Source organism: Schistocerca gregaria, chromosome 7 (genome assembly GCF_023897955.1).
Source record: "Schistocerca gregaria isolate iqSchGreg1 chromosome 7, iqSchGreg1.2, whole genome shotgun sequence".
NCBI lineage: Eukaryota > Metazoa > Arthropoda > Insecta > Orthoptera > Acrididae > Schistocerca > Schistocerca gregaria.
The window spans coordinates 467699946-467723139 of NC_064926.1; the positions used below are offsets into that span (position 1 = coordinate 467699946).

Consider the following 23194-nt stretch of genomic DNA (forward strand, 5'->3'; position numbering starts at 1 on the left):
ACAGGTACAACTGCCCATGCAGCTTCAACACGATACCACAGTTCATCAAGAGTAGTGACTGGCGTATTGGGACGAGCCATTTGCTCGGTCACCATTCACCAGACGTTTTCAATTGGTGAGAGATCTGGAGAACGTGCTGGCCAGGGCAGCAGTGGAACATTTTCTGAATCCAGAAAGGCCCGTACAGGACCTTCAACATACGGTCGTGCATTATCCTGCTGAAATGTAGGGTTTCGAAGGGATCAAATGAAGGGTAGAACCACGGGTCGTAACACATCTTAAATGTAACGTCCACTGTTCAAAGTGCCGTCAATGCGAAAAAGAGGTGACCGAGACGTGTAACAAATGGCACCCCATACCATCACGGCAGGTGATACGCCAGTATGGCGATGAATAATACACGCTTCCAATGTGCGTTCACCGCGATGTCGCCAATCACGGATGCGACCATCATGATGCTGTAAACAGAACCTGGATTCATCCGTAAAAATGACGTTTTGCCATTCACGCGCCCAGGTTTGTCGTTGAGTACACCATCGCAGGCTGTGATCCAGCGTTAAGGGTAACCGCAGCCATGGTCTCCGGACTGATAGTCCACGCTTCTGCAAACGTAGTCGAACTGTTCGTGCAGATGGTTGTTCTCTTGCAAACGTCCCCATCTGTTGTCTCAGGGATCGAGACGTGGCTGCACGATCCGCTACGGCCATGCGGATAAGATGCCCTTCATCTCGGCTGCTAGTGATACGAGGCCGTTGGGATCCAGCACGGCGTGACGTATTACCCTCCTGAAACCACCGATTCCATATTCTGCTAACAGTCATTGGATCGCGACTTGAGGGCAATGTCGCGATACGATAAACCGCAATCGCGATAAGCTACAATCCGGCCTTTATCAAAGTCGGAAACGTGATGGTACGCATTTCTACTCCTTACACGAGGCACCACAACAACGTTTCACCGGGCAACGCCGGTCAACTGCTGTTTGTGTATGAGGAATCGGTTGAAAACTTTCCTATCAGGTGTCGTCACCGGCGCCAACCTTGTGTGAATGCTCTGAAAAGCTAGTCATTTGCACATCTGTCTGTTAAATTTCGCGTCTTAGCACGTCATCTCCGTGGTGTAGCAATTTTAATGGCCAGTAGTGTATAAGAACTTAGAAGCATAATTCGCTGGGGAAAAGATAGATCCTGCCTACAGGAAAATTAAAGAGGCCTTTGGAGGAAATAGAAGCAACTGTATGAATATCAAGCGCTGAGATGTAAAAGCAGTCCTAAGCAAAGAAGGGAAAGTTGAAAGGTGGAAGGAATATATAGATGGTAAATACAAGGAAATGAACTTGAGGGCAATATTATGGATACGGAAGAGGAGGCAACATTGCGGCGACGCGCACTCTTCGAGTATTTGCTGCACTAAATAATTATAAAAAGCGTTGTTATTAAGCTATTTTTAAACGTCTACAGGCGTTATAAATGTAAGTGTTGTTGAATTAGTGGAAGTGTTAGTGAAGTATAAAATAAGATTAAACGGTGTAAGAAGCGTAGTTTTCTTCTCGCGCCTGTAGCACGAATCCTAGGCCTAATTTCACGCGCGCGAATCGTAAGTAAACAGTGACTTAAACTTATAGGTAAACGTTTCCAGTTGGTATAAATATATTATAAGTGTTGTTACATTAGTGGAAGTGTTAAATAAGATTAAACGGGGTAAGAAGTATATTCTCCTTCTCGCGCCTATAGCACAGACTTTAGGCTTAATTTCACGCGCGCGTATCGTAAGTAAACAGTGACTTAAACTTACATGTAATCACCAGTGTTTTTTTATTCATTACGCTTTCAACTTATTTATATCTGCCTGAATAGTTTCTAGGGTCCTTTGTTTACGTATTAGCCAGTACTTAAATCAGTTTCTACGATTTCTGTTTTTGCCATGAGTGAGAAGTGTGTGACATGCCGTAGGATCGTTAGTTCCGGGGTATGGTGTGATTGGTGTTGTAGTTTCTTTCATTGGGGCGAATGTAGGGGCGTGGGAAATGGGGACATAAAGGAGGCTGACCAGTGGTATTGTAGAATCTGCAGTAGAGATAGGAAAATAATGGAACAGGAAGGGAAAATTGCAGCTCTTCAAGCTGACCTAGACAAGGCAAGTGAGGATCTGGTCAGGTTAAAGAGGGAGAAGGGTGAACAGAGGTGGGAAGTGGCAACAGGTAATAGGGGGAACAGGCAAAAGAGAGCATCAGACAGTTTTGTGATAAATCTTAAAAATAGATTTGACCTGTTGCCTCAGTCAGACTCGGATGAGCCTCATGTAGCTGAAGCTGTAGAAAGGGCACAACAAGCTTTCAAGGACTTGAAAAAAGGTAGGGAAATTTGTAAAGAGAAAGAAACTTCTGTTGTTAGGTAGTTCCCATGGTAGAGGTGTTGGCCAACTACTGCAGGAAAATCTAGGTCCAGAGTACCAGGTCACAAACTTTTTCAAGCCTAGTGCAGATCTGGGTCAGGTAACAGAGGATATAGGTTCTCTATGCAAGGATTTCACGAAGGAGGATGCCGTGGTTATAGTGGGAGGTCCGGGAAACAGCATTGACAGAGACTCTGAATATTCCATAGAGAGTGACCTGGTGAAGATAGCATCAGCAACGAAGCATACGAGTGTGGGATTTGTGTCTGTGTTGAGACGCCATGATCGGCCTCAAATGAACTCTTCTGTAGGGAGGGTGAACTTGGAGTTGGAGTGGCTGCTTAGGACTATATAGGGTCCCATATTGGTTTGATTCCTGTGGATGCAATTGATAGGAGGGACTACACTAGGCATGGCCTTCACCTCAATAGGAAAGGGAAAGGAAAACTGTCTGCTTCATTGCAGAATCCATAAGGGGGGACACTGTCACAAGTGGTAAAATACCAGTGGTCACAGGTGTCAGAGGGATGCCTTTTTTAGGATGGGGAAGGGGGATAGAAAACGAGTTTTAAGAGAGATCGGCAGACAGACTCAGTTTGAGAAAATAGATGAACAGAAGTCAGATTTTAGCATACAGCCTCCATTTAAACAATGTTTAACAGAAAGTAATCAGAAACTGCCAGTTCATCTTCACCAAAGCAGTTATAATCACATTAGTATGCAGTATCAGTTATCTTTATTACACCAGAACATTCCGGGACTCAGAAATAAATTTGATGAACTACTCATTTGTATCGATGAAATGAATTCATCTAACGAAATTGACATAATCTGCCTCTCTGAACTTCAAGTGAACACTGGTATAGATATGTTAGACATTTCAGGATTTAAGCTAGCTTCCTACTTCTGCAGAGTAGATATGGAGGGAGGAGGAGTTGCCACATTTATTAAAAACTGCCATAAATTCAAGAACATTGACATTAACAAATTCTGTTTAGAGCAGCATCTGGAAGCATGTGCAACAGAAGTAGAGTTCCATAACAGATACTATATAATAGTAACTATTTACCGAGCACCTGCAGGAAATTATAATCTATTCATAAATCATCTAGAAGCTCTTTTGGGTTATTTAACAGTAAGAAACAAAGAAATTTTGATTGCTGGTGACTTTAATACAGATTTTCTAATTCAATCTTCCAGTAAACATTTACTGCAGTTAGTAATGCTGTCTTTCAATCTAACTCACACTGTAAACTTTCCAACTAGGATAACTAAATCCTCAAGGACAGCCATTAATAACATTTTTATAGACAAATCAAAGGAACAAAATCATATCATAAAACCTGTAATAAATGGACTATCAGATCATGACATGCAACTCCTTGTTTTAGATGTAAATTCTGAGCAGATTATCAAGACTGCTAAATCTGAGTACAGTAGAGTATTCAATCAACCAAAAATTGAGTATTTTAGAAAACTGCTCAAAGATATGAACTGGAAAGATGTTTATAGTGCTCATGACATGAATGAAAAATATAACACATTCATGAACAATGTCAGTAGAATGTTTCAAAATTGTTTTCCTCTGAAAGTTACTCTTATTAAACAGAAGTCTATAATAAAACCATGGATCCCACAAGGAATAAAGATTTCCTGTAAGACAAAAAGGAAAATGTATCTGTCGACCAAGAATAGCTCCAGTGCTGATGATTTAGCTAAATACAAGGAATACTGTAAAATATTTAAAAAAAACAATTCAGGCATCTAAACAAATACACTACGAGAAGAAGACAGCAATGTCAAGGAACAAAATAAAAACAATATGGGATATAGTGAAAGAGGAGACTGGTAGAACCAGAAAGGAACAGGAGCAAATAGCACTAAGGGTAGATGACACATTAGTAAACGATGGGCATAGTGTGGCAAATCTATTTAACAAGTACTTTATATCCATTACTGATAGAATGGAATTGTCAGGATCAGTAAATAATGCCCTTGAATATCTGAAACTAGCCTTTACAAAGAGCTTTAGGAACATGAATATGTCACTCACATCACCAAAAGAAATAACTTCCATAATCAAATCTTTAAAAACAAAGCATTCTATTGGTTACAATGAAATATCAACAAAGTTAATTAAGGCATATTCTTCTGAGTTTAGTACAATTCTAAGTTACTTGTGTAACCAGTCAACTATAACTAGGACATTTCCTGACTGGCTGAAATATGCAGATGTTGAGCCTCTATTCAAGAAAGGGGATAAAGAGATGCCATCAAACTACAGACCAAGTTCACTTTTGCCAGCATTCTCAAAAATTTTAGAAAAAGTAATCTACAGGCAGCTTTTCAACCATCTGACCACAAATAACATATTATCAAGAACACAGTTTGGATTTCTGAAGGGTTCTGATAACGAAAAGGCTATTTGCACCTACAGTGAAAATGTACTTAATTCATTAAATAACAAGTTACAAGCAGCAGGTATTTTCTGTGATTTGTCAAAGGCATTCGATTGTGTAAACCACAACATCCTTTTAAATAAATTAGGATTCTATGGTGTCACGGGCAGTGCTGCAAAATGGTTCAAGTCATACCTCGCTAACAGGAAACAAAGTGTGTCAGTGCATGGGACTAGTGGATTAAGTCATCAGTCATCATCAGAATGGGGAGAAATTACATGTGGTGTCCCACAAGGATCCATCTTAGGGCCATTCCTTTTCTTGTGTACATTAATGATCTCTCATCAGTTACACTGCCAGAAGCAGAGTTCGTTTTGTTTGCAGATGACACAAGTATTGCAATAAATAGTATGTCGAGTGTAGTTCTAGAAAGATCTGCTAATGATATTTTCATGGATATTAATAAATGGTTTAAAGCCAAATCACTGACATTAAACTTCAAAAAGACTCACTATATGCAATTCAGAACCTGTAAGAGCTTTCCACCCAGCATATGCATAAAGTACGAAGAAGGACAGATAGAAGAGGTTGACAGTATTAAATTCCTGGGATTACAACTTGATAATAAATTCAGTTGGGAGGAGCACACCACAGAACTGCAGAAATGCCTTAACAAATCTTTATTTGCAATTCGAGTGTTAGCAGACATAGGCGATATAAAAGTGTAAAAAGCTTGCATACTTTGCCTACTTTCATTCCATAATGTCATATGGTATAATATTTTGGGGTAACTCTTCAAGTCAAACAAAAGTTTTCAGAGTCCAAAAGCGTGTAATACGTATTATTTGTGGAGTAAACTCACGGACGTCTTATAGAAACCTCTTCAAAGAACTGGGTATACTGACTACTGCCTCTCAGTATATTTACTCCTTAATGAAATTTGTCCTAAATAATATATCTCTTTTTCCAACAAACAGCTCAATTCATACATACAATACCAGGTACAAAAATGATCTACACAAGGACTTAAAAGCACTTACTTTAGTTCAAAAAGGGGTCCACTACTCAGGAACACTCATCTTCAATAATTTGCCAGCAAACATAAAAAATTTAGTTACAAATAGAGATCAGTTTAAAAGGAGCCTGAAAGACTTACTAGTGGTCAACTCCTTCTACTCCATTGACGAATTTTTTAATATAACCAAATGATGTGTTGTATATATTTATACTATTAGTATTGTTATTTCAGCTTTAAAAAAATTAAAAAAATAGGTGACATGTTCCACATCCACGAGGATCTCCTCAACATGGATCTATGGAACGAAAACTAATCTAATCTAATCTAATCTAATCTAATGAAGAAGAAATGGGAGATATGATACTACGAGAACATTTTGACAGAACACTGAAAGACCTAAGTGAAATTCACGAAATGTGAATCCGTTGGAATACGACTCGGACGCTATCGGGCCCCGATGTCGGGCCCCAGAATTGCGCCCGCAGACCTGCGGCCCGTAATTTAAGGATATTGTGTGACCTATGAATAGACACGTGGCGCCATACCCCTCTGGAAACACCCATTATCTGTCGAATGCTAATCGCACGATTAAATAAGAATCACATTACAGCCTACTACGGACCAAGTTTATGTTTATTAAATATCTGGAGGATATGGATCCCCACAAATACAAAATTTTACATCATGAGCGTTTCTCAGTACTTATAGTTCTGTATAGAAGTTAGGTTGATTTTAATTAGTTTGATTTTAATTTAGTTTTCTCGTATTATACTATCACTCTTTTTCCTTATTGTTTTTAACTGTAATACTTGTTCTACTGTGTCAAATTTTAATGTAAGATTATATCTGTTAATGAGCTGATTAGGAAAGCATTTTAAATTTTTAAATTAATTATATGAAATATTGAAAACCAAATTTTTGTTACCACAGGAAGCCGTCAGAAAGGATACCTGCTACTCAGACTGTGGCCCGTGTTAGTCGTTTAGTAGTATACAATGTATTTTAATAAATAGGCACAACAGCTTCCAAGTCCCGGTTGTAGGTTGTCTGTCTAACGGCTTCCAGGGAAAACAACATTTTCATTTTCAATATTTATTATAATTATTGACCGAATTAAACATATTTGAAAGATATCACAAACAACTTAACACAATAAGTAAAACTGTGTAGTTAGAGTCTGTGTATATGTCTTGATGCAGCGTAAATCAAGGCGGGCAAATTACCCAGAATATATCCACCCAGTATTTCAGGATGAGAGATTTAGATTTTAGCTGAATACTGCTTCTTCTCTGACACACACTGCGAAGATTTAGGACTTTTGCATAAAGAAATTAAAGGTTACGTGCTTAACTTGTTAGAAGAATTACAGATTTTTAAATATTTTACCTACAAAGATGGATCTAATTCAAATGAACAGGTGCAACTCAAAAATAGAAATTTCCTAGGTAGTTTCAAACCCCTAATTTTATTAAAGTAACACAGAAATGGCTTGATCTTTCATATGACTATAGGATATGCCATTTTCCTCGACTGTTAATTCTAGTTGTTACTTGTGTTTCTTCCTTGTTATGATGTAAATATATTTCTAGAGGTATATTTGTATACGTTTAATGTTCATAAGTTTTGAGATACATTGTATGTCAGAGTTATGCACGTTTTACCTTCTCCCCCCTCCCACCACCACCATCTCTCTCCATCCCTCCTTTCCTTCCCTCCCTCTACTCCATTCCTATTCCCTTTCCCCTCTCCCACCCCTCCTTATAGCCTGATTCGTTTTGCTAATGTTTCTATTTGCACTATTCACAGTTTTATGTAACTTGTTTTTACCACAATGACCTTTTTTAAATGACAACTTGTTATTTGTTTCCATTTTATAAATTTTAGACATGTGCACAGTTAGATATGGTCTGCTTTTTAAGATCACGATTTTATTTTAACGTTTTAAGCAAGTTTACTGTGATGAAGTTTCATTCACTACCGTGCCCACCCTGCTTGCGCGTACTAGTGCTCTCTCTTGCCCGAAGTATTCTTTAGCCTAAGCATTGCATACCTGACGCTGGGTGCACTAGCCGTGCATTGATGACGAAATACCAAATGACAACAGCCATGTTGCGCATGTGTTAATTGTTATGGAGGTGAAAAATTATATTTGACTGACGCCTTTAGGTTACATTTTACTGTACCTCAGCCACAACATGTAATCAAATAAGTTCGAATAATTTTGTTATATTCGTAACGAGATATCATTGTATTTTTGTATACACAAACATATCTTAACATGTTTTCACTGTTAAGTTATTTAGGTTGTCAATATTTCCTTCTGCAGAAGACGTTTTTATTAAAGCAGAAACCATGGTAAAGGAGTTTTAATAAACCTTCCATATAGCAACAGATTGCCTGTTTACTATTTCAACAAGAAGACTAGGGGTATAATTCTGGTATATTGTACCAGCTCAGACAGCTGTTGACTAAAACTTTCCAGCAATCATCAAAAATCACTTTTCCACGCACTTTAACTCAGCCTATAGGAAATGTCAGCTATCTTTATTGCATCAAAATATTCGAGGATAAAAAAGTAAAATTAATGAATCAGTTATCTGCATTGATAAATCTGAGTCATGAAGCCCCATTGACATAATCTGCCTCTCTAAACATCGTGTGGCGACTGGCTTAGGTGCCTAAGTGTTACAGGATTTGGGTTAGCATTCGACTTAATTCCTACAATAAACTACCCAACTAGGGTAGCTAATTACTTACGAGCAGCCATTTTTAATATCTTTGTAGAAAGGTCTAAAGACAAAATTATATTACAAAACCAATAGCCAGTAGCCGCTCAGACAATGACACACAGTCCTTTTGTTAAATGTTAATACTAAGCAGGATATAAAATCTGAATTCAAGAGGGTGGTTAATAAGCCAAAAATTGATTATTTTAGGACATCCCCTCAAAGACATGAACTGGAGGAATGCATACCATGCCTTTGGCATGAATGAAAAATACAACGTTTTATTAAGAAAGTACTTGTCTCATTTGAACACTGTTTTCTCCAGAAACTAACCCAGATTAAAGAAAACTCTACAAAGAAACCATGGATTACTCAAGAAATAAAGGTATTGTGTAAAACAAAAAATAAAGTTAGTAATACAGATGTAAAACCAAAAACACTACAAAAAATAATCATACGAGGTGACAAAATAAAGATGATATGGCATATAGTAAAGTCAGAGACTGGTATAACCAGATACGAAGAGGGGCAAATAGCATTAAGAATAAATAATACATTGGTAACAGATAAGTGCACTGTTGCAAAACTTTTTAACAAATATTTTGGAGCTGTCACTAAAAAGATGGAGTTCTCAGGTTTAGTACATGCTGCCATGGAGTACATCAGGCCAGACAGTACAAATTACCCCACTAACATGAATGTAGCCCCCCCTAACCAAGCAGAAGTAATTCCATTATAAAATCTTTAACATAAAAAAATAGTGTTTATGATAAAATACCATCAAAGTTAATTGAAGAATGTGCTTCAGAGTTTAATAGCACATTAAACCATCAGTAAAACCAATCATTGGTCAATGGAGCATTCCCTTAAAGGCTGAAAAACGCTTCACTTAAGCCTTTGTTTAAGAAAGGAGATAAAGCATTACTGTCCAATTTCACTTTTTCAGCATTCTCAAAAATTTTAGGAAAGGTAACCGTATGACAACAAATAATGTATTGTCCAAGTCTCAGATCAAATTTGTAAAGGATTTTGACAATGAGAAGGCTAACTAAACACACATTGGAAATTTACTTAATTCATTAGACAATAAATTACAGGCTACTGGTGCATTTTGTGATTTGTCGAAGGCATTTGTCTGTATAAATCACAGCTTTTTTTTAAATAAATTAGAATGTTACAGTGTAGCAAGGAATTCTGCAAAATGGTTCAAATACTATATTAGGAGAGAGACGTTAATTAAGCTATCATGCATCATCCAACCGTGAACTAACCACATGTGGCGCCCCACAAGGTTCCAAGGGACCTTGCTTTTTCTTATGTGCGTCAATAACATTCAGATGCCAAGTTTGTTTTGTTTGCAGATGATTGCAATGAACAGCAAATCAAGTGTAGCCTTAGAATGCTAGATTAATGAAGTTAAACGATTACTAGCCATTTTTGTCACCAAACTTTGAAAAAACACACTGCATGCAATTCAGAACTTGTAAGAGGTTTACCACCAGTGTATGCCTAAAATACTATGAGAAGATAGAAGAAGTGAACAGAGTTAAATTCTTGGGATTACAGCTGGATAATAAATCCATCTGGGAGGAGCAAACCATAGAACTGTTGAAGCGCCTAAACAAATTTCTGTTTACAGTGCAAATGTTGTCAGACATAGGGGATATAAAAATGAAAAAGTTGACACAGTACTCTTACTTTCATTCCATAATGTCGTATGAGATTATTTTTTTATTAAAAGTTTTCTTGGTACAAAAACGTGTAATAAAAATTATTTATTGTGTGAACTCAAGAACATCCTGCAGAGGTCTGCTTAGGAAACTAGGGATATTAACTTCTTAGGGAAATAAGGATATCAATTACTGCCTCACAATATATTTATTTCGTAACCATTTTTGATTTGTTTTTCAGACCAAGAGCTCAGTTCGTGGAAACAGTACTAGAAATAATAAGCATCTTCAGAAAGATTTAAAGTCACTTACTTTGATCCAAAAAGGTGTTCATTATTCAGGAACACATACACTCGATAATTTGCCAGCAGCCATAAAAAGTTTAACTACCTGAAGCTCACATTAAGAGGATCCTAAGGGTTTATTGATGACCAACTCCTCCCTCTCCATTGATGAATTTTTTAGTAGAAAAAACAGATATGTGAGTAGGTTCTTAATAAAATAACTCGAATATTAGTACAATCTGACTTCTGTACATATTCAGTACAGTAATGAAATCATTGTAAATAAGTGATGTAGACTGTTTCTTTTTACCTCATAAATTAATATATGTTTAAAAACTTTTGACTCATTTCACATACATGTCGAGAATTTCTCTTGGAATCTGTGGAAAATACAATGGCATGTTTGTTTTTCATTGTAAATATTTATTGTGTATTCTTGTTCTTCTAACATATTCTACATCCTGGAGGATCTCGTGAATATGGATCCATTGGAGCGAAAAGTACATCTGATCTAAACATCTAACCTTTAAATGCTTAGAAGTGTAAAATTTGTTCATTACAAAACAAAACACTGAGTACCCCATGACTACAAAGTCAACGAGTCGTAATTGGAATCGGTCAACTCTTATAAATGCCTGAATGTAACAAATAAGGAAATAAATGGAACAATCGCATAGTGTCTGTCCTAGGTGTCAGACTGCGATTCATTGGTAAAATGATAGGAAAATACTACTATCAGTCTACAAAGGAGACTGCGTGAAAACTCGTGCGACCCGTCCTACAGTATTGCTCAAGTGTGTGAGACCAAATAGGAGCCGGCCCGGGGTGGCCAAGCGGTTCTAGGCGCTACAGTCTGGAACCGCGCGACAGCTACGGTCGCAGGTTCGAATCCTGCCCCGGGCATGGATGTCTGTGATGTCCTTAGGTTAGTTAGGTTTAAGTAGTTCTAAGTCTAGGGGACTGATGACCTCAGAAGTTAAGTCCCATAGTGCTCAGAGCCATTTGAACCATTTTTGAACCAAATAGGAATAACAGGATATATTGAAGAGATACAAAGGCACCAGCGGTCACAGGTTTGTTCGATCCATGGGAGAGTGATACGTCGCTTGTGTGGAAAAATGCTCTTGAACGGCCCTGATCGTACCTAAATCTTCATTGTTTGCGGTTTGGTGACGTTTATCGTTATCTGTGATTAATTTTATCGTAACGTGGGTAGCATCAAGAACAAGCTGATTGATGTAGAACCTGCAAGTGCAGATAACATGGGCGTACTCAGCTGGTGGGGAAGGGGACAGCCGTCCCTCCTTCCTAGAAAAAAATTATCTTCACAAATCGGACTCGCTTCTTGCCCCGCCACGCAAATAGACGTATCAGTTCAGTATCACTCTGAAGCAAAGCGGAACATGTAATGGGTACTCACTATTTGCAAGAGAATCTCAAACCTAATATACACTGAAGCGCCAAAGAAACGTATAGGCACGCGTATTCAAATACAGAGATATGTAAATAGGCAGAAGACGGCGCTGCGTCGGCAACGCCTATATAAGACAACAAGTGTCTGGCGCAGAAGTCAGATCGGTTACTGCTGCTACAATGTCAGGTTATCTAGATTTAAGTCAGTTTGAACGTGGTGTTATAGTCGGCGCACGAGCGATGAGACATAGCATCCCCGAGGTGGCGATTAAGTGGGGATATTCCCATACGACCATTTCACGAGTATACTGTGAATATGAGAAACCCGGTAAAACATCAAATCTCCGACATCGCTGAGGCCGGAAAAAGATCCTGCAAGAACGGGACCACTGACGACTGAAGAGAATCGTCCGACTTGACAGAAGTGCAATTCCTTCCGCAAATTGCTGAGGATTTCAAAAAAATGGTTCATATGGCTCTCAGCACTATGGGACTTAACATCTATGGTCATCAGTCCCCTAGAACTTAGAACTACTTAAACCTAACTAACCTAGGGACAGCACGCAACACCCAGCCATCACGAGGCAGAGAAAATCCCTGACCCCGCCGGGAATCGAACCCGGGCGTGGGAAGCAAGAACGCTACCGCACGACCGAGGATTTCAATGCTGGGCCATCAACAAGTGTCAGCATGTCAACTATTCAACGAAACATCATCGATATGGGCTTTCGGAGCCGAAGGCCTATTCGTGTACCCTTGGTCACTGCACGACACAAAGCTTTACGCCTCGCCTGTTGAACTGTTGAGGACTGGAAACATGTTGCCTGGTCGGACGAGTTCGTTTCAGCATTCCTTAAGGAATTGAACTTTCATACGTCTGATTACCAGTGAGTTATTGTGTCAAATATTTAAATATTTTTCGTTAAGCATGTAAAACCTTTAAGGTTGAAGACATATACCGTGCTGTAAGTGGATACTGTCTGCAAAATACGTTGCAAATAGAGTTAGTAGCTAGGAAGTACAATAAATTAAACTGTCACGTTCGGTGCTGAAGCCTTACTACGTGGACAGCGAAAATTGTAGTAAGCGACAGTCTTTTCCCCTTTAATTATTTTGTAGGGGACGTCAGCGAGAAAAAGGTATGAAATTATGAGTAAAGTTTGTTCGAAGTCACCAAGTGCTTTTATTCTGAAATGCTGGATGAATGAAGTCAGAGTATTTGTGAGATTATGTTAAACCTTTAACATAGGATTATACCTCCTAATGAGTTGATTATGACAACATTTTAAATTAGGTCAGTAGTTATACGAAATAATGGGAATCAAATTTTTTTGTTCCTGGAAGCCGTTAGGCAGACAATCGGCTACTGGGTTGTGCTCACCGCTTTCTCTCTTTGGTCTAACCTTACGCAAGGGTGCAGTGCAGTGGTCATCAAATTGCTTGCGGCCCAAATCAAATATTCGAGGGGCATGCGGTTCTCAGCTGTATTATGAAACAATGTACATTTAGCAACTAATAGCCGAATACAATCACGTCAACTAACGTTTAGAATTTCCTAAGAGCGTTATTTTCCTACTCATTAACAAACCAAAATTCGTACAGAAACGTAATATTTCAAGATGTCCGTAATTGTAATTGACGTTAGTGAAATCAGCCGCGAGCTGACTAAAGTTAGTCACATTCCTCAGGGGCAGAGCAGTAAGTAGAGCGACCACAGCGGAGTTAGAGGATGTGGGAGGGGAAATATTTTATTGTTCATTTTCCGGTGCTGACAACTCATGGATGTGTATGTCTCGTAACGATCTGCTGCTATGATGCAAATTTCCAATGGAAGTAACGTGGATTCGTGAATGTGCATTACGCAGAAGGCCATCTTGAAATGGGGTACATATTTGTAGCAGGGAATTTGAAATTAAATTAAGTCTACTGATATACACTGTGCAGTCACATTTATGTGAGTACCTGTCAAAAGACTGAATAACCACCTTCTAAAGAGCAGGAAGAGAAGCAGATTCTGGAAGGGATGTGGAGCCACTCCAGTGCTGCAGCCAGCTGTTCTAGGTTACTCCGTTGATGATCGGTGGAGCGCACAGCCAGATCGATGTGGTCCCACGTTTAAATCTGGAGAGTTTGGTGCGTAGGGGAGTAGGGTAACTCATCTTGGTTCTCTCTGGACCAGCCAGGTACTCTGTGGCATGTATGACACGTTGCATTGTCCTGCTCGTAGATGCCATCATGCCGAGGAAAAACAAACTGCATTTGGGGGGGGGGGGGGACATGATACGCAAGGAAAGATGTATACTACTGTTGATCTATTATGCATTCCAGAATGAAGAGATCACCAAGGGAATGTCACGAAAACATTCCACATACCACAACGCTCCCTCCTTCGGCCGAACTTTCTGGCGAATGACGTTTCACACCATACACACCAACGGCCATCTGTCTAATGGTGCATAAAACGTGATTCATCGGAAAAGGCCAGCTGTGGCCACTCTGTCGACGTCCAGTTGAGGTATTGCCGTGCAAATTCCTGCCTTCATCGCTGATGAACAGCAGTCAACATGGATGCATGAACCAGGCGCCTGCTTGGGGGGGAGGGGGTGGGGGTGGGGGGGGGGGCATATGAAGCAACGTTCGCAAAACGGTCGTTGAGGGACCTCTGTTGGTAGCCCCTTGGTTCATCTGGGGGGTCACTTGCTCAACAGTTGCACATCTGTTCGCCCCTAACACATCCCCGCAGCTGTTGTATAACCTTTTCATCTATGGCGTCATCTATCCGTGGTGCACCAGTTTCCTTGCGCTGATTTTACGAGTAGATAGCGCCATTTTGCCATGCACGGTATGCTTTAATCACGACGCCATGCGAGCAGTTTACATCGTCAACCTTCCGATAATGCTTGCATCCTTAGCGTGAAAGCCTGATCCTGCTCTTCTGAATGTAATGTAAATCGCTCCGTTTCCGAATTACGACAGTGACTGCACTGTTTTCCACGTCCCCCCGAAACGCTTTATATACCATCCACTGCTAGTGCTGCCATCTTCCGTCTGCGACTGGTAATTGCACATTGACTTCGAACACAGACGTTGGTCGTATTAATTCGACTGGGCTGTGTACAACACAATCAGTAGACGAACAATGACATTCAAAACATGTACTAAACATGTTGTGAATGAGTGATGCATCGAAATATAAGTACAATTATCGTTATTAATAAGTTACTCATCTGCTAACACAGGTAATGCAAAACTTCTTCACGCAGTTACAGTGTCACTACTTTGGAATCGCTGAAGTTGCCAGCAATCTGAAACAATGAACAGTCAACACCAAGTGCTGTGAATGATGTGTGCTTGTATCAGTCAGTACTTGACGGGATGGCGGCCAGTTTGTCACGTCCTTATTACAGCTAGTATATTGGAGTCTCACAGCATACTAATTTATTTAGGTAACCAATCAATATAAACAAAAATCTAAATGTTCTCGTATTCTAATGTAACGTATATATGAGGTCGATGGTTCGATCCTGGGTTGGGACACATGTTTTCTGTTTTGTTGTTGTAGTCCAGGTGGTACGGTAGCTGGCATCTTAATCATCAACAGCGATTGCAACGGGTCCTCTAGAAAACATTTGCGTTTACGTACTACAAAGGTAGAAACGGAAGATTGATCAGCTTTGAGAGAAGCCCTTCCAACGTCTTGGGCGTGAATTTATTCTCACCACTTCATCTGCTAGATGCGAAACCTGTTTTCTTTGTACCCTCCTACAATGGTCCCATCGATTAGTACCAACTATTAGTCTTGCCCCGTTCACATCCATAGCATTTCGTTAGGGTCTTCCGTTACCAGTAGGACTAGCAATGTGCTTTGTGAATAATGTCCATCCTCGGTTACTATTTGTATGTGTTATCCCCATGGTCCCACTAATTATGCCTTTCAGCAATGAGTCTGGTAACCGCATGCTATTTAGTATGTATCTCAATGCATGATTATAATTATTATGCTATCGACGGGACTGTGAAGACATCATGTCTGTTACTGAATATTTTGCAATTAGTGGTGTCGAGATGAATCATGCAGAACAATATTTGTCTGAGGGGTAATGCGCGTTAGATGGAACAGCGTGCAGAACTGATGGCGAGTTTATACTGCATGCGCTGTCCACCAGACAGACTAGTTGCAAACAGAGTAACTCGCCTGTGACAGACTCAAGTATACATGTCTACATGTATCGAATTTTCTCATTGTAAACCTCTAAACCAATGTGGCAGACGTATGGCATCACAAACGATGAATATGTAGATATGCTTCAGGCCTGTGGTGCATCTGATAACGGGGCTGGTACTCCCACTCATGAATGTGCTGCTAGATATCCTCGTTGACACCATCCAGATAAAAATGTGTTTTTTCGTCTGGAGCTACGCCTTCAGGAGTGAGGTTCTCTCCTTCCACCATCGTGTGACAGAGGTCGTTCATGGACTCGCCATACTCCAACTACTGAGGAAGCTACTCTGGAGGTCATATATCAAGAACCTCAGAGAAGTACATGCAGCGTAGCAAGGCAGCTGCGTGTCTAGCAACGCACAGTCGTTAACGTGCTGCACGAGCATGGGCTGCACCCCTGTCATTATGCTTTCACGCAACACCTGCATCTTGCAGATGGCCATCGGTGGATCCAATTCTGTGAATGGCTCTAACAACAACAGGAAGCCAACGACGACTGTGTGAACACCGTAATAGGGCCGGATGAAGCAGCATTCACTTGTGATGGTGTCTTCAATATGCACAATGCCCACCATTGGTGTGAAGTTAACCCGCACATCACCCGCGATCATGGATGTCAAGTTTGCTTTGGTATCTACATCTACATCAATACTCCGCAAGCCACCTGACGGTGTGTGGCGGAGGGTACCCTGAGTACCTCTATCGTTTCTCCCTTCTATTCCAGCCTCGTATTGTTCGTGGAAAGATGGATTGTCGGTATGCTTCTGTATGGGCTCTAATCTCTCTGATTTTATCCTCATGGTCTCTTCGCGAGATATACGTAGGAGGGAGCAATATACTGCTTGACTCTCCGTTGAAGGTATGTTCTCGAAACTTTAACAAAAGCCCGTACCGAGCTACTGAGCGTCTCTCCTGCAGAGTCTTCCACTGGAGTTTATCTATCATCTCCGTAACGCTTTCGCCATTACTAAATGATCCTGTAACGAAGCGCGCTGCTCTCCGTTGGATATTCTCTATCTCTTCTATCAACCCTATCTGGTACGGATCCCACACTGTTGAGCAGTATTCAAGCAAAGGGCGAACAAGCGTACTGAAACCTACTTCCTTTGCTTTCGGATTGCATTTCCTTAGGATTCTTCCAATGAATCTCAGTCTGGCATTTGCTTTTCCGACAATCAACTTAATATGATCATTCCATTTTAAATCACTCCTAATGCGTACTCCCAGATAATTTATGGAATTAACTGCTTCCAGTTGCTGACCTGCTATATTGTTGCTAAATGATAAGGGATCTTTGTTTCTATGTATTCGCAGCACATTACACTTGTCTACACTGAGATTCAATTGCCATTCGCTGCACCATGCGTCAATTCGCTGCAGATCCTCCTGCATTTCAGTACAATTTTTCATTGTTGCAACCTCTCGATACACCACAGCATCATCTGCAAAAAGCCTCAGTGAACTTCCGATGTCATCCACCAGGTCATTTATTATATTGTGAATAGCAACGGTCCTATGACACTCCCCTGCGGCACACCTGAAATCACTCTTACTTCGGAAGATTTCTCTCCATTGAGAATGACATGCTGCGTTCTGTTATCTAGGAACTCCTCAATCCAATCATACAATTGGTCTGATAGTCCGTATGCTCTTACTTTGTTCATTAAACGACTGTGGGGAATTGTGTCAAACGCCTTGCGGAAGTCAAGAAACACGGCATCTACCTGGGAACCCGTGTCTATGGCCCTCTGAGTCTCGTGGACGAATAGCGCGAGCTGGCTTTCACACGACCGTCTTTTTCGAAACCCATGCTGATTCCTACAGAGTAGATTTCTAGTCTCCAGAAAAGTCATTATACTCGAACATAATACATGTTCCAAAATTCTACAACTGATCGGCGTTAGAGATATAGGTCTACATTTCTGCACATCTGTTCGACGTCCCTTCTTGAAAACGGGGATTACCTGTGCCCTTTTCCAATCCTTTGGAACTCTTCGCTCTTCTAGAGACCTACGGTACACCGCTGCAAGAAGGGGGGCAAGTTCCTCCGCGTACTCTGTGTAAAATCGAACTGGTATCCCATCAGGTCTAGCGGCCTTTCCTCTTTTGAGCGATTTTAATTGTTTCTCTATCCCTCTGTCGTCTATTTCAATATCTACCATTTTGTCATCTGTGCGACAATCTAGAGAAGGAACTACAGTGCAGTCTTCCTCTGTGAAACAGCTTTGGAAGAAGACATTTAGTATTTCGGCCTTTAGTCTGTCATCCTCTGTTTCAGTACCATTTTGGTCACAGAGTGTCTGGACATTTTGTTTTGATCCACCTACCGCTGGGCCGGAATATTAGGTGACAGGTGTTTGGGACCCTACATGTTGCCTGACCGGTTGGCTGCACGAATGTATCATGCAGTCCTCTCAAACTACCTGCCTGATGCGCTGTATGATTTTGCACTAAATGTTCGGCAGAGGAAATGGTCCCAATATGATGGTGCACCTCCACACTCTGGAATTAATGTGCGTTATCCAGACAGAACATTTCCAAGGAAATGGCTCAGACATGGAGGTCCAGTTTCATGACCACCACGTTCATCTGACCTAAATCCCCAGGATTTCTTACCGTGGGGACACCAGAAAGAGCACATTTGCTCTACTCGTCCGACGAATGTGGAAGAATTGGGAGGGCGTGCTCATGCTGTTCTTGTTACTGTGGGCGCAGTTTGCCGCGAAGGATCCAGAGCTGTATGATCCGGCGGGTTGCGCAATGTTTGGACGTGAAGGCAGGTCGCTTAGAGCATCTGTTGTTCTGAGGACAACGTATTCTGTTGTGAAGGTCATGCGGTCATTAATATGGACATTATTATTCTCACTAGTTGCTAATGTGTGGCATCTGAGTGCTCATATTACATGTAGTACAAAAGACAAGTAGATGTTGTGTTAATGTACTGTGTTATCATCTTCGGCATCTCGAAACTGATATTGTTTTTGTGGTTATTCTGTCCTATGACAGGTCATTTGTTTCAACTGTCTATCTCTTAATTTTCTAACCACGTATTTGTTATGTTCAGTGTTACAAAATGTTGTAAATTTGGGATATATGTGACCTAAGAAACGGTGTATATTACAGTTTGAGATGTCAGAATGAAAGTAGCGAAAAAAATGCACCCCTAGCTAGGATTTAGCCGTATATATATATATATATATATATATATATATATATATATATATATATATATATATATATATATAGAGTGAGGTTCTCTCCTTCCACCATCGTGTGACAGAGGTCGTCCATGGACTCGCCATACTCCAACTATATATATATGGCTCAATCCTAGGTAGGGGTGCATCATATACGATTAATTGTGTATTGGTATCACGTGTGTAGTCCCTTGACGACCTATCTCCACAAAACTCTGTCTCTAGCGTGGTTGCTTGCTTGCTGCCAGCCCATCCCAGTCAAGCTCTTATTCTGGTCTATCCACCGCAATGGAGCTCGTCTTGTAGGTGCGTTCTCGGTCGTCGACTTCTCCCTCTAATGTTCTTTCAATATCCTGTTGCCTTCTGGCAATGTGACCAAAATATTTCAACGTTTGATTGACAAGCGTCGGCAGTCTTGTTCTGAAGCCGAACTGCCTCAGGATGTCCTGTCCGTGGTACTCGAAGTAATCTTCTATAGCACTACGTTTCCAGAGTATCGATCCTGCGTGATCTGCCGTCTTCATCGTCCAAATTTCTGCTGCGTAGGTTGCGATAGGGAAGATTAGCGTTTGGACGAGTGTGAGCTTTTCCTTCGCAGTGATGGAGGTGTCTTTCGAGATGCGAACAAGTTTTACTGTAGAATTTCTCGAAATCGAAGTGTGCCTACAGATCTCAGGTACGCACTTTCCAGTGTCAGTGACAACAGATCCTAGATATTCGAACCGACTGACGACCTCATAACCAGCAGCTCTTGTGATATCAGGTCATTAGGTCGCTTTACAATTGCACTTCGGTATTTGCATTGTTGATTTCAAGACCATATTCTCTGCTTCGTTCGGCCAACCTTCGCATGAAGGTTTCCAGTTGCTCAAATGGTTCAAATGGCTCTGAGCACTATGGGACTTAACATCAGTGGTCATCAGTCCCCTAGAACTTAGAACTACTTAAACCTAACTAACCTAAGGACATCACACACATCCATGCCCGAGGCAGGATTCGAACCTGCGACCGTAGCAGTCGCGCGGTTCCGGACTGAGCGCCTAGAACCGCGAGACCACCGCGGCCGTTTCCAGTTGCTGTTCGTCTGTTGCAGAAATCAGTGTGTCATCAACTTACCTGCGATTAATATTTTTTCTGTCACCTACAACGATGCCGTCATACCAGTCTTCAGGAAGCTCTCTCATTATGTGCTCACTATATGCATTAAACAATAGTGGAGAGAGAATGCAACCTTGATGTCTGAGAAGGTGTTAATGATTCTTACTGTCGCTGTATTAGGAAGGTACAGCTGCCAGACATATACCAGGTGCCTCGGCCTACCCATATCTATGAGAATAGCCCTGAGCTTTGATCAGTTCACCTTGTCGAAAGCTTTCTTGTAATCCATAAAGTACATCTGGATTTATATTTCCTTGCCTTCCTATCTATGAGCTAACAAATGTTTAGTATCTGCTCACGGGTTCCCTTGCCTGATGAGGAAACGCGACTAACAGAGCTATGAAAAAGTTCCGCTCAACGGAAGAAATGCCGAGAACCACGTTATTATTGCACAATTTACGAAGAACGGCTTACTCTTTGTGTAGAATGATATTCCAGCTGTCACCAATAAAAAATTATTTTTGTAACGATACGGTTACTGAAAGATCGTTGATGTTTCTTGTCTAACAAGTAAGGCTACATTACACATATGAATGTTGTGTGAAATCCGACATTGTTCCACTACACACAGGTAATTTACTATGTCACTAACTGCCTCTGGGACTTATAGTGTATATTGAACAAGTGTTTTCGTACCGGACTTGGGCCGGCCGCGGTGGTCTAGCGGTTCTAGGCGATCAGGTCGCAGGTTCGAATCCTCGGGCATGGATGTTTGTGATGTCCTTAGGTTAGTTAGGTTTAAGTAGTTCTAAGTTCTAGGGGATTTATGACCACAGATGTTGAGTCCCATAGTGCTCAGAGCCATTTCGTACCGGACTTGAGGTACAAGCTTTTTTTAAAAAGAAAAAAAAACCTTAACATCCCAGGTGCGGTCTCACAGACCGCTAGCATTTATTGTTATTCTGTTGCTAATACATAGGGATGGTGTAGGAGATTACAGCCTTTTCTTTTCCAAAACTGCCGTAGTTTCTTTTGTCAGTAGTCACTTGAATGTGACATGGACCTACACCCATTCTTTCATGCTAGCGGTCTCTGAGACCGCACCTGGGACTTGTGCATTATGGATTCAGTAGCCAGGTCTTTGTTGGCTGATTTTGAGGATACTGTTTTAAAATGGTTTGAACAGTTTAGGAAGTGATGGTGGATCAGATAGTGACAACGAAATTAAAAGTGAATGTAGTTCAGAATAGGGACAGTGCGAAAGTCAAGACGAATTTGTATTGCCACCTGTGAATTCCTTGAAAGAAGCAGGTGATCAAAGTGATCAAGACAGAAGTGTAGAGACTTAATCTTTAGCTAAAGGTTCTTATACAAATATATTTAGCTGATACAAGAATCGTTTGTCGTTGAAACCTCTTCCAACGATAGCCAAAGGCATGTTGGAAATAAGGTGGGTGAATGCGTTTGCCCTTAAGAATTGCTACTAAGACGATGCCCAGGTGAGCCGGTTTAATGTTTTGAAAAAGTCTCCAAGCTCATTGGCGACACCACAGACGAAAAGCGAGTCAACAACTGTCACATACCCTGTGAACTTCGTGCAGTCATTCACCATCGTTATAGAAAGACTGAAAAAAGCAAAACATGCTCCATCTGTGAGCCGAAGAAGAGAAAGACACCTTATATTTGTCATTGTTGCAAGAAGCCAATCTAACTTGATTTCTCTACAAAAATTTCCAGCTAGCTAAAAAAACACCTCTGAGAAGGAAAGTACTAGTGTAATTTTTTAATGTTTAATGGGAGTTTTTATGTTTTTATTGTAACAAGTATGCAAACAATAAAAACACAGAAAAAAGTAAAGTTTAGAGTCAGGGTCCAGAATGAAATTCAGTGGGGTGTGCGGTAATATGGAACTTCCTGGCTGATTTAAACTGGGTTCCGGACCGAGATTCGATCTCTGACCTTTGCCTTTCGCGTGCAAGTGCTCTACCAACTGAACTATCTAAGCACGACTCAGGACCCGTCTTCGCAGTTTTACTTCCGCCAGTACCTCGCCTCCTACCTTCCAAACTTCATAGAAGCTTTTGAACCTTGCAAAGGTCCCGAGTTTTAGTCTCGCTCTGGCACATAGTTTTAATCTACTATGACGTTAGAGGGTATTTGACTTTTCATAGCATTAACATTATCATGCAATATTATGTTCATTTTGTGCAGTTTTTACTGAAATGCATTTTTTTTCGTATAATTGAATGTTAAGATTTATTTGGATATATAAAAAACTGAAATGTTTCACTGAAACTGCTGAATGCAGTTTTTACAGCTGTTTAAATATAGTGGTCTTTCAGACCATACCTGAAGCAGAGCGTGACAAAAAGATGAGCTGGGAAGCTAAGGGTTAACTCGTCGTCAGTGATAGCGACCAGATTGTCGGATATTATGAGACTAGACAGTTGCCGTGTTGCACGGCGAATGCTGGAATGACTCTTACGAAACATTCGTTGCCAATTTCCTAAATTTTCCTTCTCCAGTTTCAAGCTTGTGCTCAGCCTCATTACCAGAGAGACCCCAAGACCGCAGTCTTCACCGTTTCCCGTGTTCCCAGGTTCCAGTGTCCAACGTGTCGCTGTCGGACTGTGCGCTGGGCATCGAGTTCGAGGGGCCAGTGCTGGGCTTCACGGTGTACCGGCGTGACGACAACTCGTCCCTTCTCGCCTCCGTCGACACGGCACTCATCTACACAGACTCCTACAGAGAGGTGTGTGTCCACTTCATAATT

General features: G+C 40.8%; 1 protein-coding gene across 1 annotated transcript in view; it reads left to right on the forward strand.

Moving 5' to 3' along the window:
• Positions 1–23194, forward strand: part of LOC126281419 (uncharacterized) — a 212231-nt gene that overhangs the window by 60302 nt on the left and 128735 nt on the right. Inside the window, exon 6 of the mRNA XM_049980362.1 lies at positions 23021–23173. Coding sequence (XP_049836319.1) covers positions 23021–23173 — 153 coding nt within the window. The remainder of the gene's footprint in view (positions 1–23020; positions 23174–23194) is intronic.